The 17,227-nt window shown below is 38.4% G+C and overlaps 1 protein-coding gene across 3 annotated transcripts in view; it reads left to right on the forward strand.

Moving 5' to 3' along the window:
- The window catches only part of ZDHHC20 (zinc finger DHHC-type palmitoyltransferase 20), a 45,863-nt gene that overhangs the window by 22,268 nt on the left and 6,368 nt on the right, over positions 1–17,227 (forward strand). For all 3 annotated transcript variants that reach the window (XM_064717508.1, XM_064717500.1, XM_064717491.1), the window contains exons 3-9: positions 964–1,058; positions 5,067–5,187; positions 6,551–6,620; positions 7,750–7,782; positions 8,572–8,692; positions 14,972–15,104; positions 16,695–16,821. In XM_064717508.1, coding sequence (XP_064573578.1) covers positions 999–1,058; positions 5,067–5,187; positions 6,551–6,620; positions 7,750–7,782; positions 8,572–8,692; positions 14,972–15,104; positions 16,695–16,821 — 665 coding nt within the window. In that variant the 5' untranslated portion in view covers positions 964–998. The remainder of the gene's footprint in view (positions 1–963; positions 1,059–5,066; positions 5,188–6,550; positions 6,621–7,749; positions 7,783–8,571; positions 8,693–14,971; positions 15,105–16,694; positions 16,822–17,227) is intronic.

Consider the following 17,227-nt stretch of genomic DNA (forward strand, 5'->3'; position numbering starts at 1 on the left):
GTTTGGTTGGTTTTTGGGGGGTGGGTTTTGTCGATTTGTTTTCTCCTTCAAAATCTACTTTGGAAAGTTCAGCAAGGTCCTGCACATGAGTCAGGACAATCCCAAGCACAAGTACAGGCTGGGCAGAGACTGGATTGAAAAGCAGTCCAATCTGGGGAGAAAGACATGGAGGTGTTGGTTGATGAGAAGCCCTACATGGCTCACAGTCCTGAAAGCCAGTGGTGTCCTGGGCTGCATCCAGTGGTGGGCAGCAGGGCCAGGGAGGGGATTCTGCCCCTCTGCTCTGCTCAGAGCCCACCTGCAGGGCTGCACCAGCTCTGGGGCCCAGCACAGGGAGGACTGGGACCTGCTGGAGCTGGTACAGAGGAGGCTACAAAGATGATCAGAGGAATGAAACATCTGTCCAGCTGAAGGCAGCCTAAGGGAGCTGGGGCTTATTATCCTGGAGAAGTCTCCAGGGAGACCTAATAGCACTTTCCAGTACCTGCAGGGGGGACTACAGGAGTCCTGGGGAGAGACTTGTAACAGGGACATGGAATGATAGGACAAGGGCAGAATGACTTCAAACTGAAAGAGGGCAGGTATAAATTAGGTATTAGAAAGAAGTTCTTTATTGTGGCAACAGCAAAGGTTGCCCAGAGAAGTTGTGGATGCTCCATCCCTGGAAGCATTCAAGGTCACTTTGAATGATAAAATCTATAATAAAAACATTATTTCCTTGAGGAAGAGCAGCTGTAACATTTGGGGAGTGAGGGTGGCTGTTTATTTATTTTTTTTTTTAAGTGAACAGTCCTAGTTCACTTAGTTGGTAGTTGCTTAGCCCTCCTCAAAGATCAGGGTTGGGTTTTTTTTGTTTGTTTTTTTTTTGTTTTGTTTTGTTTTGTTTTTTGGTTTTTTTGTTTTGTTTTGTTTTTTGTTTTTTTCAGCTATATTCACCAAATTCTGATTTGTATTTTATTGCAGTTGTCTACCTTGTAGTTTTTCATCTGTCATTTGTCATGTTTGTATGGTCCTATGGGAAGACAATTTTCACCTCTCCTGCAACCCCCTCTAATGAGGTAAGTATAATGTTATGAAAATGTCAGCTTTTTTATAAATAGCTGAACTGTTTTCAGTGATGAAATTTGTTTGCAGTACTGCATGATTCACCTTTGCCTTCTCATTGTCTAAAATAGAACAGCATGACAGTGTATCATGAATGAAAATGATCAAGTTAATCTTAAAATACCATATGTTTTGTGTAATGACATTTCCTTATACAAAATGTGTGTTTAAATCATCACAAGTTTGGCAGTCTTGTACAGTGCTATGCTATGAAGTGACTTGCTTGAAACTTGGAATTTTTAAAAAGGATAAATGAAGTACAGTGACAACATTTTTATGTTTCCTTTTTAGGCAGTTTTAACTGTTGTTTGAATAAGAAAGGGTAATAATGCAATGTATACTTATGACCTGGAGGACTGAACCCACGTATTAGTCAAGGGTTAAGGTTTAGGAACACTGAGATGTGACCACATAAAGAACCTTTATACAATAGCGAAAGAATGCATGATGAAGTTTTGTTTTGAAAAAGAACTGTATTAATTCCAATAAGCCTGAGATGGATTACCTTGTTTTCCATTTTCTCTAATGTGTGTGTATGTAAGGATTAAATACAGGCACTGAATTTAAAATATTGCACTTCTCTTCCTTGTTTTTACAAAGCTTTTAAACTGTCTAAACTGTTTGAGGTGTTGGTTGCTCTGTGGGGGTTGAATTTTTATTCTGTTTTCAGCAAGACTGACATTCAGTGCTACTGTCAACCTTAAACATTCTTGAGACAAGTTATTCCCATGTTTTGAAGAAGAAGCAAACACTGCTCTGTAGTGCTTAATTATAGCTTAGAGATCTGTGTGTTAAAGCTGTGGAATATGAAGTGTAAAAAGCTAAACACTATTCTGCTGTTTAGCTAAGCAAAAAGTCTAAATGCAGCTGTTGAAGATGGAGCACAAGCTGTTGGTCTGGAGTACAAATCCTGTGAGGAGCAGCTGAGAGAGCTGGGGGTGTTCAGCCTGGAGAAAATGAGGCTTGGGGGGACCTTCCTGCTCTCTGTAACTGTCTGAAAGGAGAGTGTAGCCAGGTGGGGGTCGGCCTCTTCTCCCAGGTAACAAGTGACAGGACAAGAGGAAATGGACTCAAATTGCACCAGGGGAAATCTAGATCAGATATTAGGAAAAATTTCTTCACTGAAAGGCTTGTTGTCACAATCACTGGAACAGGCTGCCCAGAGAAATGGTTGTATCCCCATCCCTGGAGGTTTTAAAACACTTATAGATGTGGCATTTGGGGATGTGGTTTAGTGGTGGACTTGGCAGTGCTGGGTTTATGGCTGGGCTTGATGACCTTAGATGTTTTCCAACCTACATGAGTCTATGAATTGGTAAACCTAAAAATTCAAAGGGGCTTGTATTCAGGGTAATTTGGTTTTGCTTTTTCTGCAGTGGTTTTGCAGGAAAATGGTTGAGTTAAGCAGGTTAACTAGTTAGAACGTAGTTGAAATTGTTATTCTAGGTTTTATAAAGCTATATGAACTAGAGCTGCTCTTAATGCTAATACCTAGTAACTTTTACTCTCTTCTTGAATTCTTCATTAATAGCAAACTTATTCTGACAATACTTTTCCTGTAGTTACAGTGATGATGTAGCAGGCTTTTTGTATTCAGCAGGCAAAAGGGATGGCTTGGGCATATGGCATGTAATGAATTTTTTGTATATTAACTGTGGAGAGAGATCAGATTTAATGAAATTTTCTTCTACAGCTAGCTTTAAATGAAAAAGGACAAAAAACCCTCAAAAAACCTCTCCCACCAGGACAACAAAAAACCACACTCAAAAAAATTTTAAAAAGCAAAAAACCAAGCAAATTTAAAACCCAGCACCATCTTTTCTGTTTCTGGGCAAATCGCTTCTGTTCATGTACTAGTGAGTAATTTATGCTGTTTGTACTTAAAAACAACCATGACTTCAGTATCTCTCCATCGTGTGAGAATGTAAATGTATATAGTTTTAATCATTCAAATTGGCTATTCTTGCAAAACAAATAGCATCCTGTGATCCTACTATTGAACTAAAAAAAAGATTCTGCAGCTGCTGTTGTCTTAGTGTAATCCCTGTGCATTTGTCCTAAGAAAGAACAATCAGCATTATACAAGATCCAGAAAGAGGAAGGAAACAAAGGGATTCTTTCTGTTTTCAATAAGAACTGCTGGAACCTCATTGGGAATTCTGTTTGCTGTGTGGTAACAGACAACTTTGGATGCCTTTGAACATATCCTGCTATTGTCCTGAGAGACTGTGGTCTCATAGCCCTATTAAGTTCTGAAATTAGAAGAGAAATGCAGCTTTTTGGAAAACCAAAATCCTATCCAGGATTTTTAGAGTAATACAATGACGTTACATGGACAAATTTAAAAAGCTTTAAATCTTTTTAGTGGGTTCCTTTTCTGTGCACAAATGGTTTGCCTTGAAGTGTCATCTAGAGGGGGTGCTCATTTTTCCTGCAACCTCTGCTTGATTGCAGATCATGGATACCTGGGTCACCTAGCAGCCTCACAAGGGTGGTAGGGATTAAGGTGTATTGCACTACTGTTTGCTGGAATGATGCTTCACAGCTGCCTTAAACTTTTGATGTGAGCGTCTCCAGTTTTCATGCTTGAATAAATATCGATCCGAGTGGTTAAATTTAAATAATTAGGTCAAACTCTTAGTGATGGCTGAAATGTTAAACTTTCATTTCACCCTTCACATAGATTAGTTCTAGTGTCTGGTTATTTAAAAGGGTATTATTTAGGCATGTTTCATGTTTCACCCTCGAAGGGTGTGTAGGCGCAATAACTGGGATGGTGCTACATGTGACAGGAGGCTTAACTAGATTCTGTGAGCTGTGAGGCATCTTGCTTGCATTCTGTGTTAGGAAATAGCACAGAGAAATTGCACCAATGTCTTACTGCTTCCTCCTTGCTGTAAGTGGAGTCTTCATTGTTGCTTGCCAACTGACTGTAATCCAAAAGAGGAAAAAGTGCAGGATGAGAGGAGAATCCATGTGAACTAATCATGCACATGTTTTTGGTAGGAAAATATGATCATACTAAACCACACTAAGCCAGTTTTTGTTCCAGCTGCACACATAGCATTTTCCACTCTCTACCATGAATGCTTTGTCTATGTGTGCTCATAAAGAGAGCTCTTGTAGTCCATGCAGGAAGCTCAGAGTTTAGAAGCGCTTTGGAACAGAAAAATACCAAAGAAAATCGTCATTTCAGCCCCCGCTGCACAGAGCCTCGTCAGCACGCTGGGTTTTGTGGGGCTTACTGGGAAATACTGTTTACAAATGAGTAAAAGCTCTCCAGGATTTTCTGGTAAAGGCTTACATTTCAGTGAGGTTTCAACAGGAATGCTTGTCAGGCTTTACTCAGAATTGTAGGACACTCCCAAACTGTACAGGCTTTGCTTAAGGTGCTTTCAGTACAACTTAAGAATTTTGAGACTAGTGTTGACTACTCCTGAGTTAAAAATCCTGTTAAACTTTTCCAGCTTCTGTGTGGGGCTGTGAAGCTCCCCACACCCCCTGCCTGCTTTTTTTTTCCCTCCATCTGGTTTGTACCCCTCTGTATGTTAGAGAGGAAGTGGGGGAAGAGAACTTCAGTGCCTTGTAGCAGCAAAGGACTGTTGCACCTTCCTCTTGTTCACAGTTCGCTTAAATTACGCTTATCATGAGTTAAAGGAAAGCTTGTACCTTAAAACTCACTTTGAGTCTCTGTGTTCCCTTGTGTTGGAGAGAAAATACTATTGATAATGGAACACAGATAAAGATTATTTTCTTGAAAATACAGCCAGAAATTAAGTACATCCAGAATACATCCAGAAACTTAGGAGTTCTAAAGATCCCCTGTAATTCCTGTAGCATTCTTTTTTTTGTTTACATGGTGCTTTTGGGTCAGTGGATGGGAACACCCAAAGGATCTTTTCCTGGAAAACAAAGTAATAATTAATCCTTCCCATCCTATCCATTTTCTACATCCTTCTTAGTTCTCCTTGACAAAACTTGATAAAGAACAATATGAAAAAGAAACGAGACCAGAAATCCAGCAGGAGATTTTAAGAAGAGCTGCCAAAGACTTGCCTATCTATACGACAACAGCATCGAGAGGTGAGATATAAAGATAATTCTGTGCTCCTCAAGTTGCTGTTTATTCATTTGTTGCCATTGAATCAATAATTTATTAAGCACATATTGCAAAAGCCATGATGTTTTGTTCTTTGTTTGTCCTGGTGTTTAATCCCTCTGAGAGAAAGAGCAGGCCTTTTTCTCAGGTTCTCAACATAAAGCCACTACCTGAAATTAAAGAAGAAAAATATCTTCTAGCAGGAAGAGAGATGATAGCAGTTATCTCCAGCTGTGGCAATTAAAAATAAACACAGCAAACAAATATAGCTAAGACAGCTTGAAAAGGGAAAATCAAGTGTGTTGTTCAATTTTATAATCGCTTTTATCCTCACTTAAATTTTTTCCTTTTCTTTTTGAGCTGTTTTGATTCAGCGTGAGGAGAAATATACTTAAGATCTTAACAGGCTTTTGCAATTTAAAAACAAATAAGTATTGTTTCATTCCCATCTGCAATTCAGTACAAATCTAGTTATGAACTGTTTCTGGATTTGCTTTTAATATATGTAGGCATTTTATTCCAATTTATAGATGAATGAGCTGTGAAAGTGCTGTCTTATGTATATGTACATTCTTTAAAAATCTGTAGCTTTTATATGGGCATATATCTTTTTCTCTTTCTTGAAACTAACAACCCTGTAGAGTTTCCAAAAATATAAACTTCTCAGAATAACCATTGCCCAAGTTTACTGTGACTTTTCCAAAGAAAGTCTAAGGACACCTGGCTCTTTTAAATACAGGCCTCCATATAAGAGAGTCCCAGTCTTAAGTTCCTGGAGTGGTCTGGGAAGCTGTTGCTAGCTCTTATCAGTTCTGTTTAGCTGTACATGTTGGCTTTCCTCCTGCTTTCAAACTGCCTGTGCTGGTGTCTTATTTCCATTGAGAAAAACCTGAAGGTCTCTTTAAAAATATCCAGGAAAGATGAGGAAGAACTGACTTACTGAACACTCTGCTAGATCATTGTTTGGTGAAGCGGATGGTGAAAGCCAGTGCAGAAGGCTGACTTGCTGAAAGAATGTAGTTTCACAATGAGATGCCTTAGTACCCTGTGCAGATGTGAAAAGGGGATCAGTGCCAGAAGATGAAGGATAGGAAGACTTGGGAGTCAAAGAGTAAATGAAAATGGAATCAGTAGAGTAGTAACAGGTACTTTTGAATACTTTAATATGTTACATTCCTTAAAAAATCAAAACTACATATCATATGAGATTAGGTGTGTGACAATCTGTGAGAACAAGTGTGGCAGGGGAGGGCAGGAAGCTCTTTTAAGATTCAGTTCATGTTAAGGGGGAAAGCTTTCATAAAATGAGATGAATTCTACTGACCTGACCCTTGCACTTAAATACAGCAATCAGATACTGTGATCGATGCCAGCTGATCAAACCTGACCGCTGCCACCACTGTTCTGCCTGTGACGTGTAAGTGTCTGAATCTGGAATTACAGATTTTCTCTTTCCTGTCATTAATCATCTCTTTAGTGTGTTCATGTCTTCAGTGGGTCAGTTCCTTCTGTTGGTGCAATATTATGGTACAGCCCTATTGTCTAAAGTGGCAGAACTTTTTAGAAAAACTGCTTGTAGCTTTGTAAAACAAAACTTATATTAAAAAATAGATTAATTAAAAAGTAAAAAATCATATGGATTGAAAGTAAAGAAAGGTAGGTCTGAGATACCAGCAGCAGCTGAAGCTTATTATTGAACTGTTTCATTGTATCTTGTTTCTGTAGCTTTGAAACAGATGTGTTCTGCTAAAAATGTTTATCTCAAAAATTGGCAGTAGAGTCACATGCCTTTAACATTTCAAAAACATCATTGCTATCCCCTGTTTTGACTGTGAATCATCAGAGGAGTCTGCACAGGCACTGAAGGCTGAGGCTATGCATGAGACTTCAGTAGGCTGAGCTTGAGGAAATCTCGTTAACTGAAGAACCTAATACACATCTTTTGGCTAAAATCAAATTTGTTAGCAAATACAATGAATGTCTCTGTGTCTGAAATGTCCAGTAACTGTGTTTACTTTAAAACTGGATTAAAGTGGCTCGTGAACTATTCAAATTGCCCTTTGTGCTGATCTTTTCCTCCATTAACTTAAAAAAAAAAAAAAAAAAAAAAAAGGACAAGCAGCAAACAAAATGGTGGAAAAAATAACCCTAAGGTAGACTTAGTTGAAGTGAATGCCAGGCTAACACACCTTATCCACACAACCCTGACAGACCCTTTGGATTTGTTTTCTCTGCACACACATGAAACTGGTGTGGCTTAATGAACTGCTACATGGTGTTGCTCAGTAATACTCCTCATGCTAATTTAAGAAACTCTCCTCATAACTCTTCTGAATTTCAATCAGTTCTTTTGGGTAAAAGAACAGCTGCTCTAATATAGAGAAGTGGTATGCTTGAGAAGGGCTTGAAAAAGATACAGTTGGGCAAAATACTTGAAAAAAATCAATCAATAAAAAACAACACCCAAAACTGTAGAAGCTAAAGTTACGTGTCTTGGAAAGAAAACTTATTTTTTGTCTTAACTTGCTGGAAATTTTCTTTTTCAGATGTGTATTAAAAATGGACCACCACTGTCCATGGTAAGTTTATTTTTTTAAAAATCAGTATAAGAATGATTAATTAGATGCTGCTTCAAAAATGAACTTCTGCAATAAACCTTGATTTCCACAGAAGTTCTTTAATATATGGGAATAAATGTGTGATGCAGTGTTAAAGTTGTAAGCCCAGTAGTCCAAATCATGCAGTTTCTCCTCATATAGAGAAACCTTGACATTAACAAGACCTGTGAGAAAATCCATTTTTTTTCTTTTGTTTACTCTGTTGGTGTTAGCAGGAGAGGAGATACCACTGCAATGGGAGAGTCATTTCTGGATTTTAGGTGATATGTATGACCCACTCAGATTCTTCTGCAGTTTGTGTTCACTGGTAGTCAGTAAAAATACTATTTGCTATCACTGTAAAAAGCCATTACTACCAGTAGTTGACTTAGAGGTGGTTTTGTAACCCAGCAGCATGCCCTGAAGTTGATGGTGAGGTTCCTGTTACTTTCTATGGTGCCTGCAGTTAGTTTGTACTGGGAATTGCTTCCTGTATGGACTGTCTGTATTGTAATGCTTTGCCAGCTCATGTCCTGTCCTACAGAATCATGGGGGGCAAAATTGATGTGAGAGGCCCAGATCTGATTCTCCCAGCCTGAGAAATTTCCTTCAAAATATTGGCTTAAATTGCTTCTGAAACACTGGTGCCTGGAGTGTTTTGGACATACCACTGACATCACACACATTTTGCTCTGCAATGCATTGTGGGTTTTTTGTTTGTTTTAATTTTTGTATACCTTAGTAACCTTTTTCTCTTTCCCCTCCTTCTAGGGTGAATAATTGTGTGGGATTTTCTAACTACAAATTCTTCCTCCTGTTTTTAATGTATTCCTTACTGTACTGTTTGTTTGTTGCTGCTACAGTCTTGCAGTACTTCATAAAGTTTTGGACAGTAAGTTCTAAGGCTTTTTTTGGTTTTTGTTCATTTGTTTAATCCTGCATGTGTTATTGAAGGCTGCATCAGCATGTTGTCACTCACCATTTACTCTGTTCTGTGGTTCACTATCATTAATGACATCAATCAAAGTGACTGAAGCAGGAGAACCTTATGAATTTTGATGAAGTAAATGTATTACACTCCCTGGGATGAGTAACTGGGGGAAGGACTTTTGATGAGGACACTGTGCAATTTCTCTGCTCCATCAAAATTGAGTTTTGATGAGCTCAGGTTTTTATGAGACTATGAGATACAGATATGTAGATAAAGGAACAGACCCTATCAAACAATTATGTATAGGTATGATTATATATATGTGTGTATATAATAAATACTGACAAATATGAAATATAAATAACAATTTTGTATCTTCCCAGACTTATCTATGGATAATCTGCTGCCAGCTAAGGCAGATTAATTTGTTGGGAACTATCTGAGCTTTGTTTTGGAGTCCCTACATAGGCATGTTTGAACTTCATATTAGTGGCTTTTATGGTATGAGTAGAGTGCTAGGATATGTACAGTATGAATGCTATACATCTTCCTTGCAACTGTTATGGGTTGTCAAATGGGTAATGCACATACATCCATCTTAGTATGTTTAATAACATTTATGTGAAGGCAACCATCCTTGTATGTCAGTGTTATATTGCACCTATCAGTTTTGCTCCAGTCACATCCAGGCTGAACACGATGCCTTCTGTAGTTGTTTCCTTTCATCTAGAAAAACTTGTAGTGTGCCTTCCTGTCTCTAGGCTGAAGTGTTAGTGGCATAATTCCCTTAATCCATTTCCATTAATGAGCATGTGAAAAGTTACCGCAAGTGGAAGGGTCTCAATCACATCTTTAGGTAAATAATACCACATATTTCTTAAATGCTGGCTGCTGTCAGAGTAACTGGGAAAAAGTAGGAATTATCTGCAGCGGTAGATACTGACATTTGCTTTATTGGAGCAAAAGGTTGCTGCCATGTCAGGGTAAGAGAAGCTTGATCATGTATTCAAAATAGCTGTACTTTGAGACAGTTGGCGTTAGTTAAGATAAACTGTGCAAAGAAGTTTGTGTTCATCTAAACTTGTGGATCTGATCTGCCAAAGTACTGTGTTCCTCAACCTGTGACTTCTGTATAGCAGCCTGTCACTGGAGAGCAAGGAGCCATGTGGGAAATGAGCTGTCAGTACTGTGAGATGAAAGCCATAAATGTGTTTAGCAGTCATAGCTGGGTCTTATAAGATATTTCAAATTAAATGGTCTGATTCTGCTGTTCAGTCTTGCTTGGCTGTAAAATAGTTAAATTTTCAATCTGTGAATGTGCCATTTCCAAACATCTGCCTGGCTGCTTTCCAGTGCTTTGTATGCAATTTCTAAGGAAGCTGTAGATGTGCTCTCACATATTTACCAGTCAGTGCTAGAGCAAAGAAAAGAGAAAAGAATTTGCTTTGTTACATTACTTTATAGTTGTTAGTGCAACAAAAAAGGCCATAGGACAACTGCCTACAATGAACAAATATTTAATACCAACATTTGCAGCAGGACTCTTCCAAAGCTCATCGGACACAATGGTGAAGTGGACTCTCAAGCAGAGGAAGTAAACTTAAGAGGGATGATTTTTTTTATTATTGATTCAGTTGTTAAAAATGTTTCCTGCAAGAATGGACTACTTCTGAAATGTAACAATAGGCAAAGTAATTGTGTACTAGCTTTCAATTCCGGATACTTCCTGTACTGAATCTGGCAATGCCCTGATCTTATCAGCAGAATAGGTCTCTGACTCACTACTCATATTAAGTCACCCACTTCACAAAGCTAAGACACTTCTGAGCTTATAACTGACTTACTAAAGTATATTTCCAGAAAGAGATGGCAGCTCCATAATCATTGCAAATTTTTGTATGTCTTTTGTACATAAGCTTTTAGGCAAGTGCTCTCTTGGAAGGTTCTCTGTACATCTGTATGCAAACCAAAGCAGAATGCTGCTGACACATGCTGTCTGTAGATTGCTTCAGTATATTGCTAATCCTCAGCTTTGTCTGCTACAGCATCAGACAGATTGCTGTTTGGACATTTTCTGTCAAGGCTGTCTAGATGCACAGAACCAGTGAATATTTTGAATTGGAAGGGACCCTCAAGGATCATCAAATCCAACTCTTCAGTAAACTCTTTAAAAAAAAAAAAAAGCCCATATGGGAATTAAAAACCCACAAGCTTGGTGTTATTAGCACCATGCTCTAAAACTGAGCAAATCAAGGTTGTTGTTCCCTCCCAAAGCTTGACTACAGGAAATGTTACAATTTACCTTCAGAAGGCAGTGCTTATTTTTTGCTTCCTCATAGATGTTTTTCAGAAACTGTGCATCAAAGTGCTGGATACATCCAGTGTTGGAAAGAAGTATGGGCTGTTCTTGGGGAATGTAGCCTGGGGGAAGAACTTGTTATGAGGTTGTGGAGGTGTATGTGCTAAGTACACAAATGTAGCAATCCATTGTTTTGCACTGTTGATAATACTTGCATAGAGACATGCTGCTCCTACGCAGATACTTGGAAACATTGTGAGACGTGCACACCTACCAAATTCTTCTTTTGAAGAAAACCTTTGTATTTCTCACTTGCATGTGCAAGACTTTTACACAGCACATTTCATGCTCTGTGCAGAAGTGCTGAAGAAAGGTCTTGATTCTGTGCATACAATACTGGAACAACTACGCTGGCTGGAAATGTTTACCGCAGGCTTGCACCCTGATGCTGATGTTAAAATCTGTTTTGTAGATAAGGGAATGTTACTGATTTCTATTGATTTCTTTATTTATACTCATAACTGCTTTTTCTATGTTCATGACATTTTTATTTCTACCTCAGAGGTTGTTAAAGATAAAATGCCAGTTTAACCAAATGTCTTTGACACAAACACCAGCACTGGCTGGATGCCCAGTGCTTGATGCCTTGTTTACACAGTGCATGGTGGTGCTTCCCAGCTTATATTTGTGTCTACTCCTATTTTTGCTGCACTGCCACCTCCTTGAAGCCATTATGTTTTCCAGTCATTTGCAGTGTCTTTCACTGTCCTCCAGATTAATTTTCAATACTGAGTATAGCTAAATAAAGGATGTGATACATGTCCTGGGTGGATAGCACATGCTTCTGCAAAACTTTGGTTGTATTAATAATAGGAGGGTTAAAAAAAAGGAGTGGTTCCACATCATTAGTTAGAACTCCTTCCTTCTGCCTATACTAAGGATGTAGACTAGATGTTTTTTTCAAAGATTAGGCTAGACCCATCTACTGAAAAATGAGGAACAAATCAAGCTCAGACAGCACTTCTTTGTTTGAGGGGTTTTATGACCTGATACCAATCAAATGACTTTGTGAAAGAGTTTGTAGGGGACTCTTGAATAGTGACTGGCTTCAGCCTATTGTGTGCTAAGTAGTCCAGACTGTGTTGTGCAAATTGCTTCCTTTGGTAAACTCTGCAGCTCTCTCACCTGCAAGTCTCTGCTTCTGTGCTGCTGCTGAGCCTAACAATCTTAAATAACCAATGTCTGAAGTTTCACTCTTTTCACATGAGGGGGGCATGTGGACTGCTGCTGGAACGCCACTGTGAATAAGCTTGTTATACACACTCAAAGTCTGCATGCTTCTCTCCAGTAAAGAATTGGCCTTTTTTGAAAGATGCTTCAGTTCTGCAACTGTCATTCAGGAAGTTACAGCCAGTGGCTGAAGCTGGGTAGTCAGAAGAGGTAAATTCTCTCTGGGGATCATGCAGATTATTCATGCATAATTCAAAAAATCCTCCAGGTTTTAGAGCTGCTGGTTTAGGAAGATGCAAGTGAAATAAACCTAGATTTTCTGACCCACAGAACACACAAAGACTAAGCTGCTGCTGCTCTTTTAGCATCAGAATAAGCTCCTGAGAATTCCTTGTAGAGAATTATTTTGTTTAAATATGTAATTTTTAAAAAGTCATAGGAATTCAAGTTACAAAAATCAGTTGGGCAGCTGGGGAACACTGCAGTGTGCTCTGAGGTAGAAAGAGTTACTCTTGCTTCAGCATGAAGCTTAGGAATAGGCAGCAACTGGAGTATTTTGCTAGGATGGATTTCAGTGGATCACTGCAGGTGGAAGGGGACTGTTGCAGGAATTGTCAGTAAATAAGTAACAAAATGGCCAGTAAAAAGGAAGCTGAACTTAAATGGCAGTTTAGAGAGCTGCACTCTGCTGTCATTTACTTACTGTAGAATTATCTGATGGCAGCCAGCACTTTTGAAAATGCTGTGTATATCTGCCTGACTCTAATGTAGATGCTTGGACTCTCCCTAAGCTTTTTGCACATATTAATGGAATTTAAAAGCCATACATTTTACCTACAACAGATCAGTTAAGTGTTGGCATCTTAGCCAAGATACCACTCTTTAGGTATAAAGTTTGGAATTTAAAAGCTAATTTGAACCCAGCTTTCCTGTTTCTTCCTTTGTTTTCTCAAGCACTGGTTCAATTTCAGGTGTTATACTAAAGATACATCCTACAAACTGCTCTGTATTGAAGAAAATTAGGAAGAAGAAAAACTGTACTGATTTGTTATCTGATCTCTTTTAAATGAAGAAAATTGTGCAAAGAATGGCAATTTATTTTTTATGGTTTTGGCTGAAACTATGTCTAATGGTAATGGATATATTCTGAAGTCAGAAAGATTTTTAATTAATAAACCATTACTTGATACCTCAGGAGTATTCTGAGCTTTTCAGACCTTTGTGAATGGTTTCATCATACAGAATATTCACATAACTCTTATTTGTGATGGAAACAACTAGCAAAGAAGGAAATTGGTGTAGTCATGCTGACCAAGCTGAGCAACCACTTGAAAGTGATCCAGTCACAATCTGAATTCCAGTACATCTATGCTTCAGTAGAAGATTTCATGCCTTGGAAGTTAGTAGTGGGCTCTTGCATACTTCTTCATTTTCTTGGAGAACAGGGGCTAAAGCTGCTGATGTGCTTTGGAAATTGGCACATCCAAGAGCACATTTGCACACCAACCATTTTGTTCTTAGCAAAGCCTGTGCTGTTTTCAAATACCCTGTCTTAACATAATACTAGTGTGTAATAAATTGTCTTTCTTTGCGCAAAGCTTTGCCACAGGAAAGCTGCAGAGAATTGTCCAAAGGTAAAATACAATATTGCTGTCAATGTTTAAATGTGGTTCCTACTACAATTTTTCTAGTCCAGTCATTCATGGCAGGTATTCACATCATCACAGAAGGAAGGAGACTAGTAATCTGTTGTCTATAAATATATAAGCCATGTAGAGGGAAATGGATATACCTGTGTGCACTCGATCTTAATTGAAATGTGCTTTAGCTTAAAAAAGAAAGTCAGCCGTAGATAAATGGGTGCACTGAATGCACTAATGGAAAAAAGTAATGGCAGTAATGCTAAGTAAATAGCTGAGTAAAAATAGCCTCTCTGCTTTCATAATGTTGTTAAAGGTCAACTGCTTGAAATTGCTGTGATTTTGAGGATATAGAGCTGGAATAGTATTATTACAAATCCCATTGGCCTTTTGAAAGTCTGAAAATAGTTTGGGGTGGAATTGATAATCTGATATGGGTGGGAATTGCTTTCTTTATGGTGGTTATACTGAAATTGTTGTTTTCCACATAGATTTCTGGTGATTCACTTCTACCTGGTCAGACGTGGCAAATTTGTTTTGCTAGGTACATGCTTGTTGTTGCTTAAACATTAGAGGTGATCAAAAATTGAAGATCTATCCCATGTCTTGTTTAGGACTTGTTCATGACAGCCATTTACCTTTTATGTTCATTATACCAGCTAGGAATTAGGTACATTATTACTACCTTGTGGCAGGAATTGCACTTTTTTCCCCTTCAGAGGAGGTGGCTTTGGACATATTTTCCCCATGTCTCTTTGTCTGTGGCTGCACAGTTAAGATTTTCTGGTATAGAAAATGTTTTGCCTTGCCCCCTACTATGCATTTGAAAAGCACAGATGAACAAGTGCACTCACAGTACTAAACTGGGGGAAGGGGTACCCATGAGATTTAAATGCTGTCCTTTTCCAGTTTGCATGACGTGAAAGGAAAAGCTGCTGCTTTTCTTTCTTGGTGAAAACTGAGGTGAAAGACCTGTAGCAGTCTGGGTGTGGCAGGAAATGTTCAGCAACAATAGTGCCTTAGTTTCGGGGAAGTGTTAACATATTAATCTCTTTCTCTCTTTCTCCCCAGAATGAATTGCCAGATACCCATGCAAAGTTCCACGTACTGTTCCTTTTCTTTGTGGCAGCCATGTTCTTCATCAGCATACTGTCACTCTTCAGCTACCACTGCTGGCTAGTTGGCAAAAACAGATCAACTATAGGTCAGTCCACTGGGATATGAAACTTTTCCTGGTCCAGAAAAATGACAATAAAATGAGAGTGTGAGGCCTACGTGATATGTCATCACATATATCAATATTGATTTTTTCAATATTGTGCAATAAAAAGCATATTTGGTGGAAGTAATTAAAGGTGAAACAAAAGGGAAGGTGAAGCCTGTGGGGGATCCTCTGCTGGAGCCAAGCATTCAGATTCAGGATGACTGTTCATTTCTTTTGTTTGTATTTTTGAGACCTCTGTGGCACCATGCATTTTTGTTGTGAATTTAAAGTGTGATGTAACCCAATTGCTACTCATCACTCTGTTGCTCTGATACTTAGAGTAGCTGGGTATCCCCTGCCAAGTCAGAGGCTCTGCTGTACATGAGCATGTACTACATTTTGAACTAGGTGCAATCAAGTATTCTTAAATCCTGTCAAAAAAAACTAACATTATTATTAGGAAGTGGCTTGTGAGAGTGTGATAAAAATGAAAACACTGATGCACATTTCTTAGATAATAAGAGATTCCCATATTCTTATGCCTAAACATTTTAAATTGATCATGCATTGATCAGCATAAACAAGCTATGTGCATTTAATTAAAGTATTTTAAGTTCTTGCTAGGAAACACTTGAGTGGTTTTTGCAGTGTGTGGGGGGACAGAGACTGATGAGTATTTCTACAACTAAGTCAAAATCTTATATCTTTCATTGGAATTTAAATTTCTAACCTCAAAAATAAGTGGGTTGATTAAAAGTAAAATAATTTTTGGCTAGAATTTTTTCACTAGAATTTTTTGATTGGTTGATAGGAGAGTTATTTGAATTATTTTTCTTTGACATATCTACAGGTAAGGAATATTCACAGTTTCTTTTTAGCTTTGAAGAAAACTTCAACATATTCCTTACCCAAAAGTCAGTGGTCATAATTGGCCACACAGTTCTTTATCTGCTTTCTGGATCATGATCTTAAAAGACAAGATATTGGTATGGAGGGGGAGCAATGATTCCTTTCAGTTCTTGGCCAAGGGCACAACTGGACTGAGTACAAAAATGGTGGTGGCTTGCTATAGTTCATGGTGTGTCTGTTTCTAATGTAATAGATTTCATCTTCCTCTGATTGCACGGAATGCTCTTAATTCAGCTTCCTAATTTGGCAGATGTGGAAAAACCTCTTTTGTATGGGCTTAGGTCCAGCAGTGCTTATGGTAAATTACTCCTAAAAGAGAAAGTTGTCTGCTCAAAGAAGGCTGAAGAGAGAGCAAGTCACCAAGGAATAAAGGATGTATGTGGATATCTTTGGCATGCTGATGGTACTTAGCTTTGTCTCAGACTTTGTTAAATGTAAAGAGAGAAAGTTGACAAGGTGACTGTCCTACTGTCCTCCTTACCCGATTTTCTCATTTTTCACTAACTCTGTGATATTTTTTTCCCTCTGATTACTTGAGATTTTTTAATCCCCCCCCCCATAACATATACATCAAGATCACCTCACCTTGCCCAAAACTGGCTCCACAGCAGAGAAGTTTGGGTTTCTTCATGCTCCCTGACTCCTTAGTGGTTTAAAGAATTGCATGTTTTTATTTTACAGAAACATTCCGTGCACCCACATTTCGAAACGGTCCTGATAAAAATGGCTTTTCTCTTGGATGCAGCAAAAATCTAAGGGAGGTTTTTGGAGATGAAAAGAAGTATTGGTTACTTCCTATCTTTACCAGGTATTCAGTCTGAACAGTAATGAATTAGGGAATTAATTGATTCCATGACTTCCACCTTGGTTCCTTTTCTACTAAAAAATAAAGCACGGCTGAAAAGCCAACTTGTATATCCAGTATAGTAAATATTGGTGCAGGGAAAATGTGCAAGAGAAAATGATCAAACTCCACACAGGATTTTCATTCAAAGACAGAGCTTGTTGACAAGAACCTTTTAAATGCAGAAGTTTGAAAAGCTTTGAGAAGCATATTGCAAAAATGGTACACTTTTTGGTGGTAGTCTCAGTGATTATAGAGCAGAAATCAGCAACTCAGAGGAGCTCAAACAGCTGCATCCTAACAATATCAGCTTAAAAACACCCTCTCTTGGCCCTGGAAAAGCTTGGCAGCTTTCCTTTTGCTGTAGATG

Source organism: Zonotrichia leucophrys, chromosome 1, assembly GCF_028769735.1.
Source record: "Zonotrichia leucophrys gambelii isolate GWCS_2022_RI chromosome 1, RI_Zleu_2.0, whole genome shotgun sequence".
In the NCBI taxonomy this organism is placed as follows: domain Eukaryota; kingdom Metazoa; phylum Chordata; class Aves; order Passeriformes; family Passerellidae; genus Zonotrichia; species Zonotrichia leucophrys.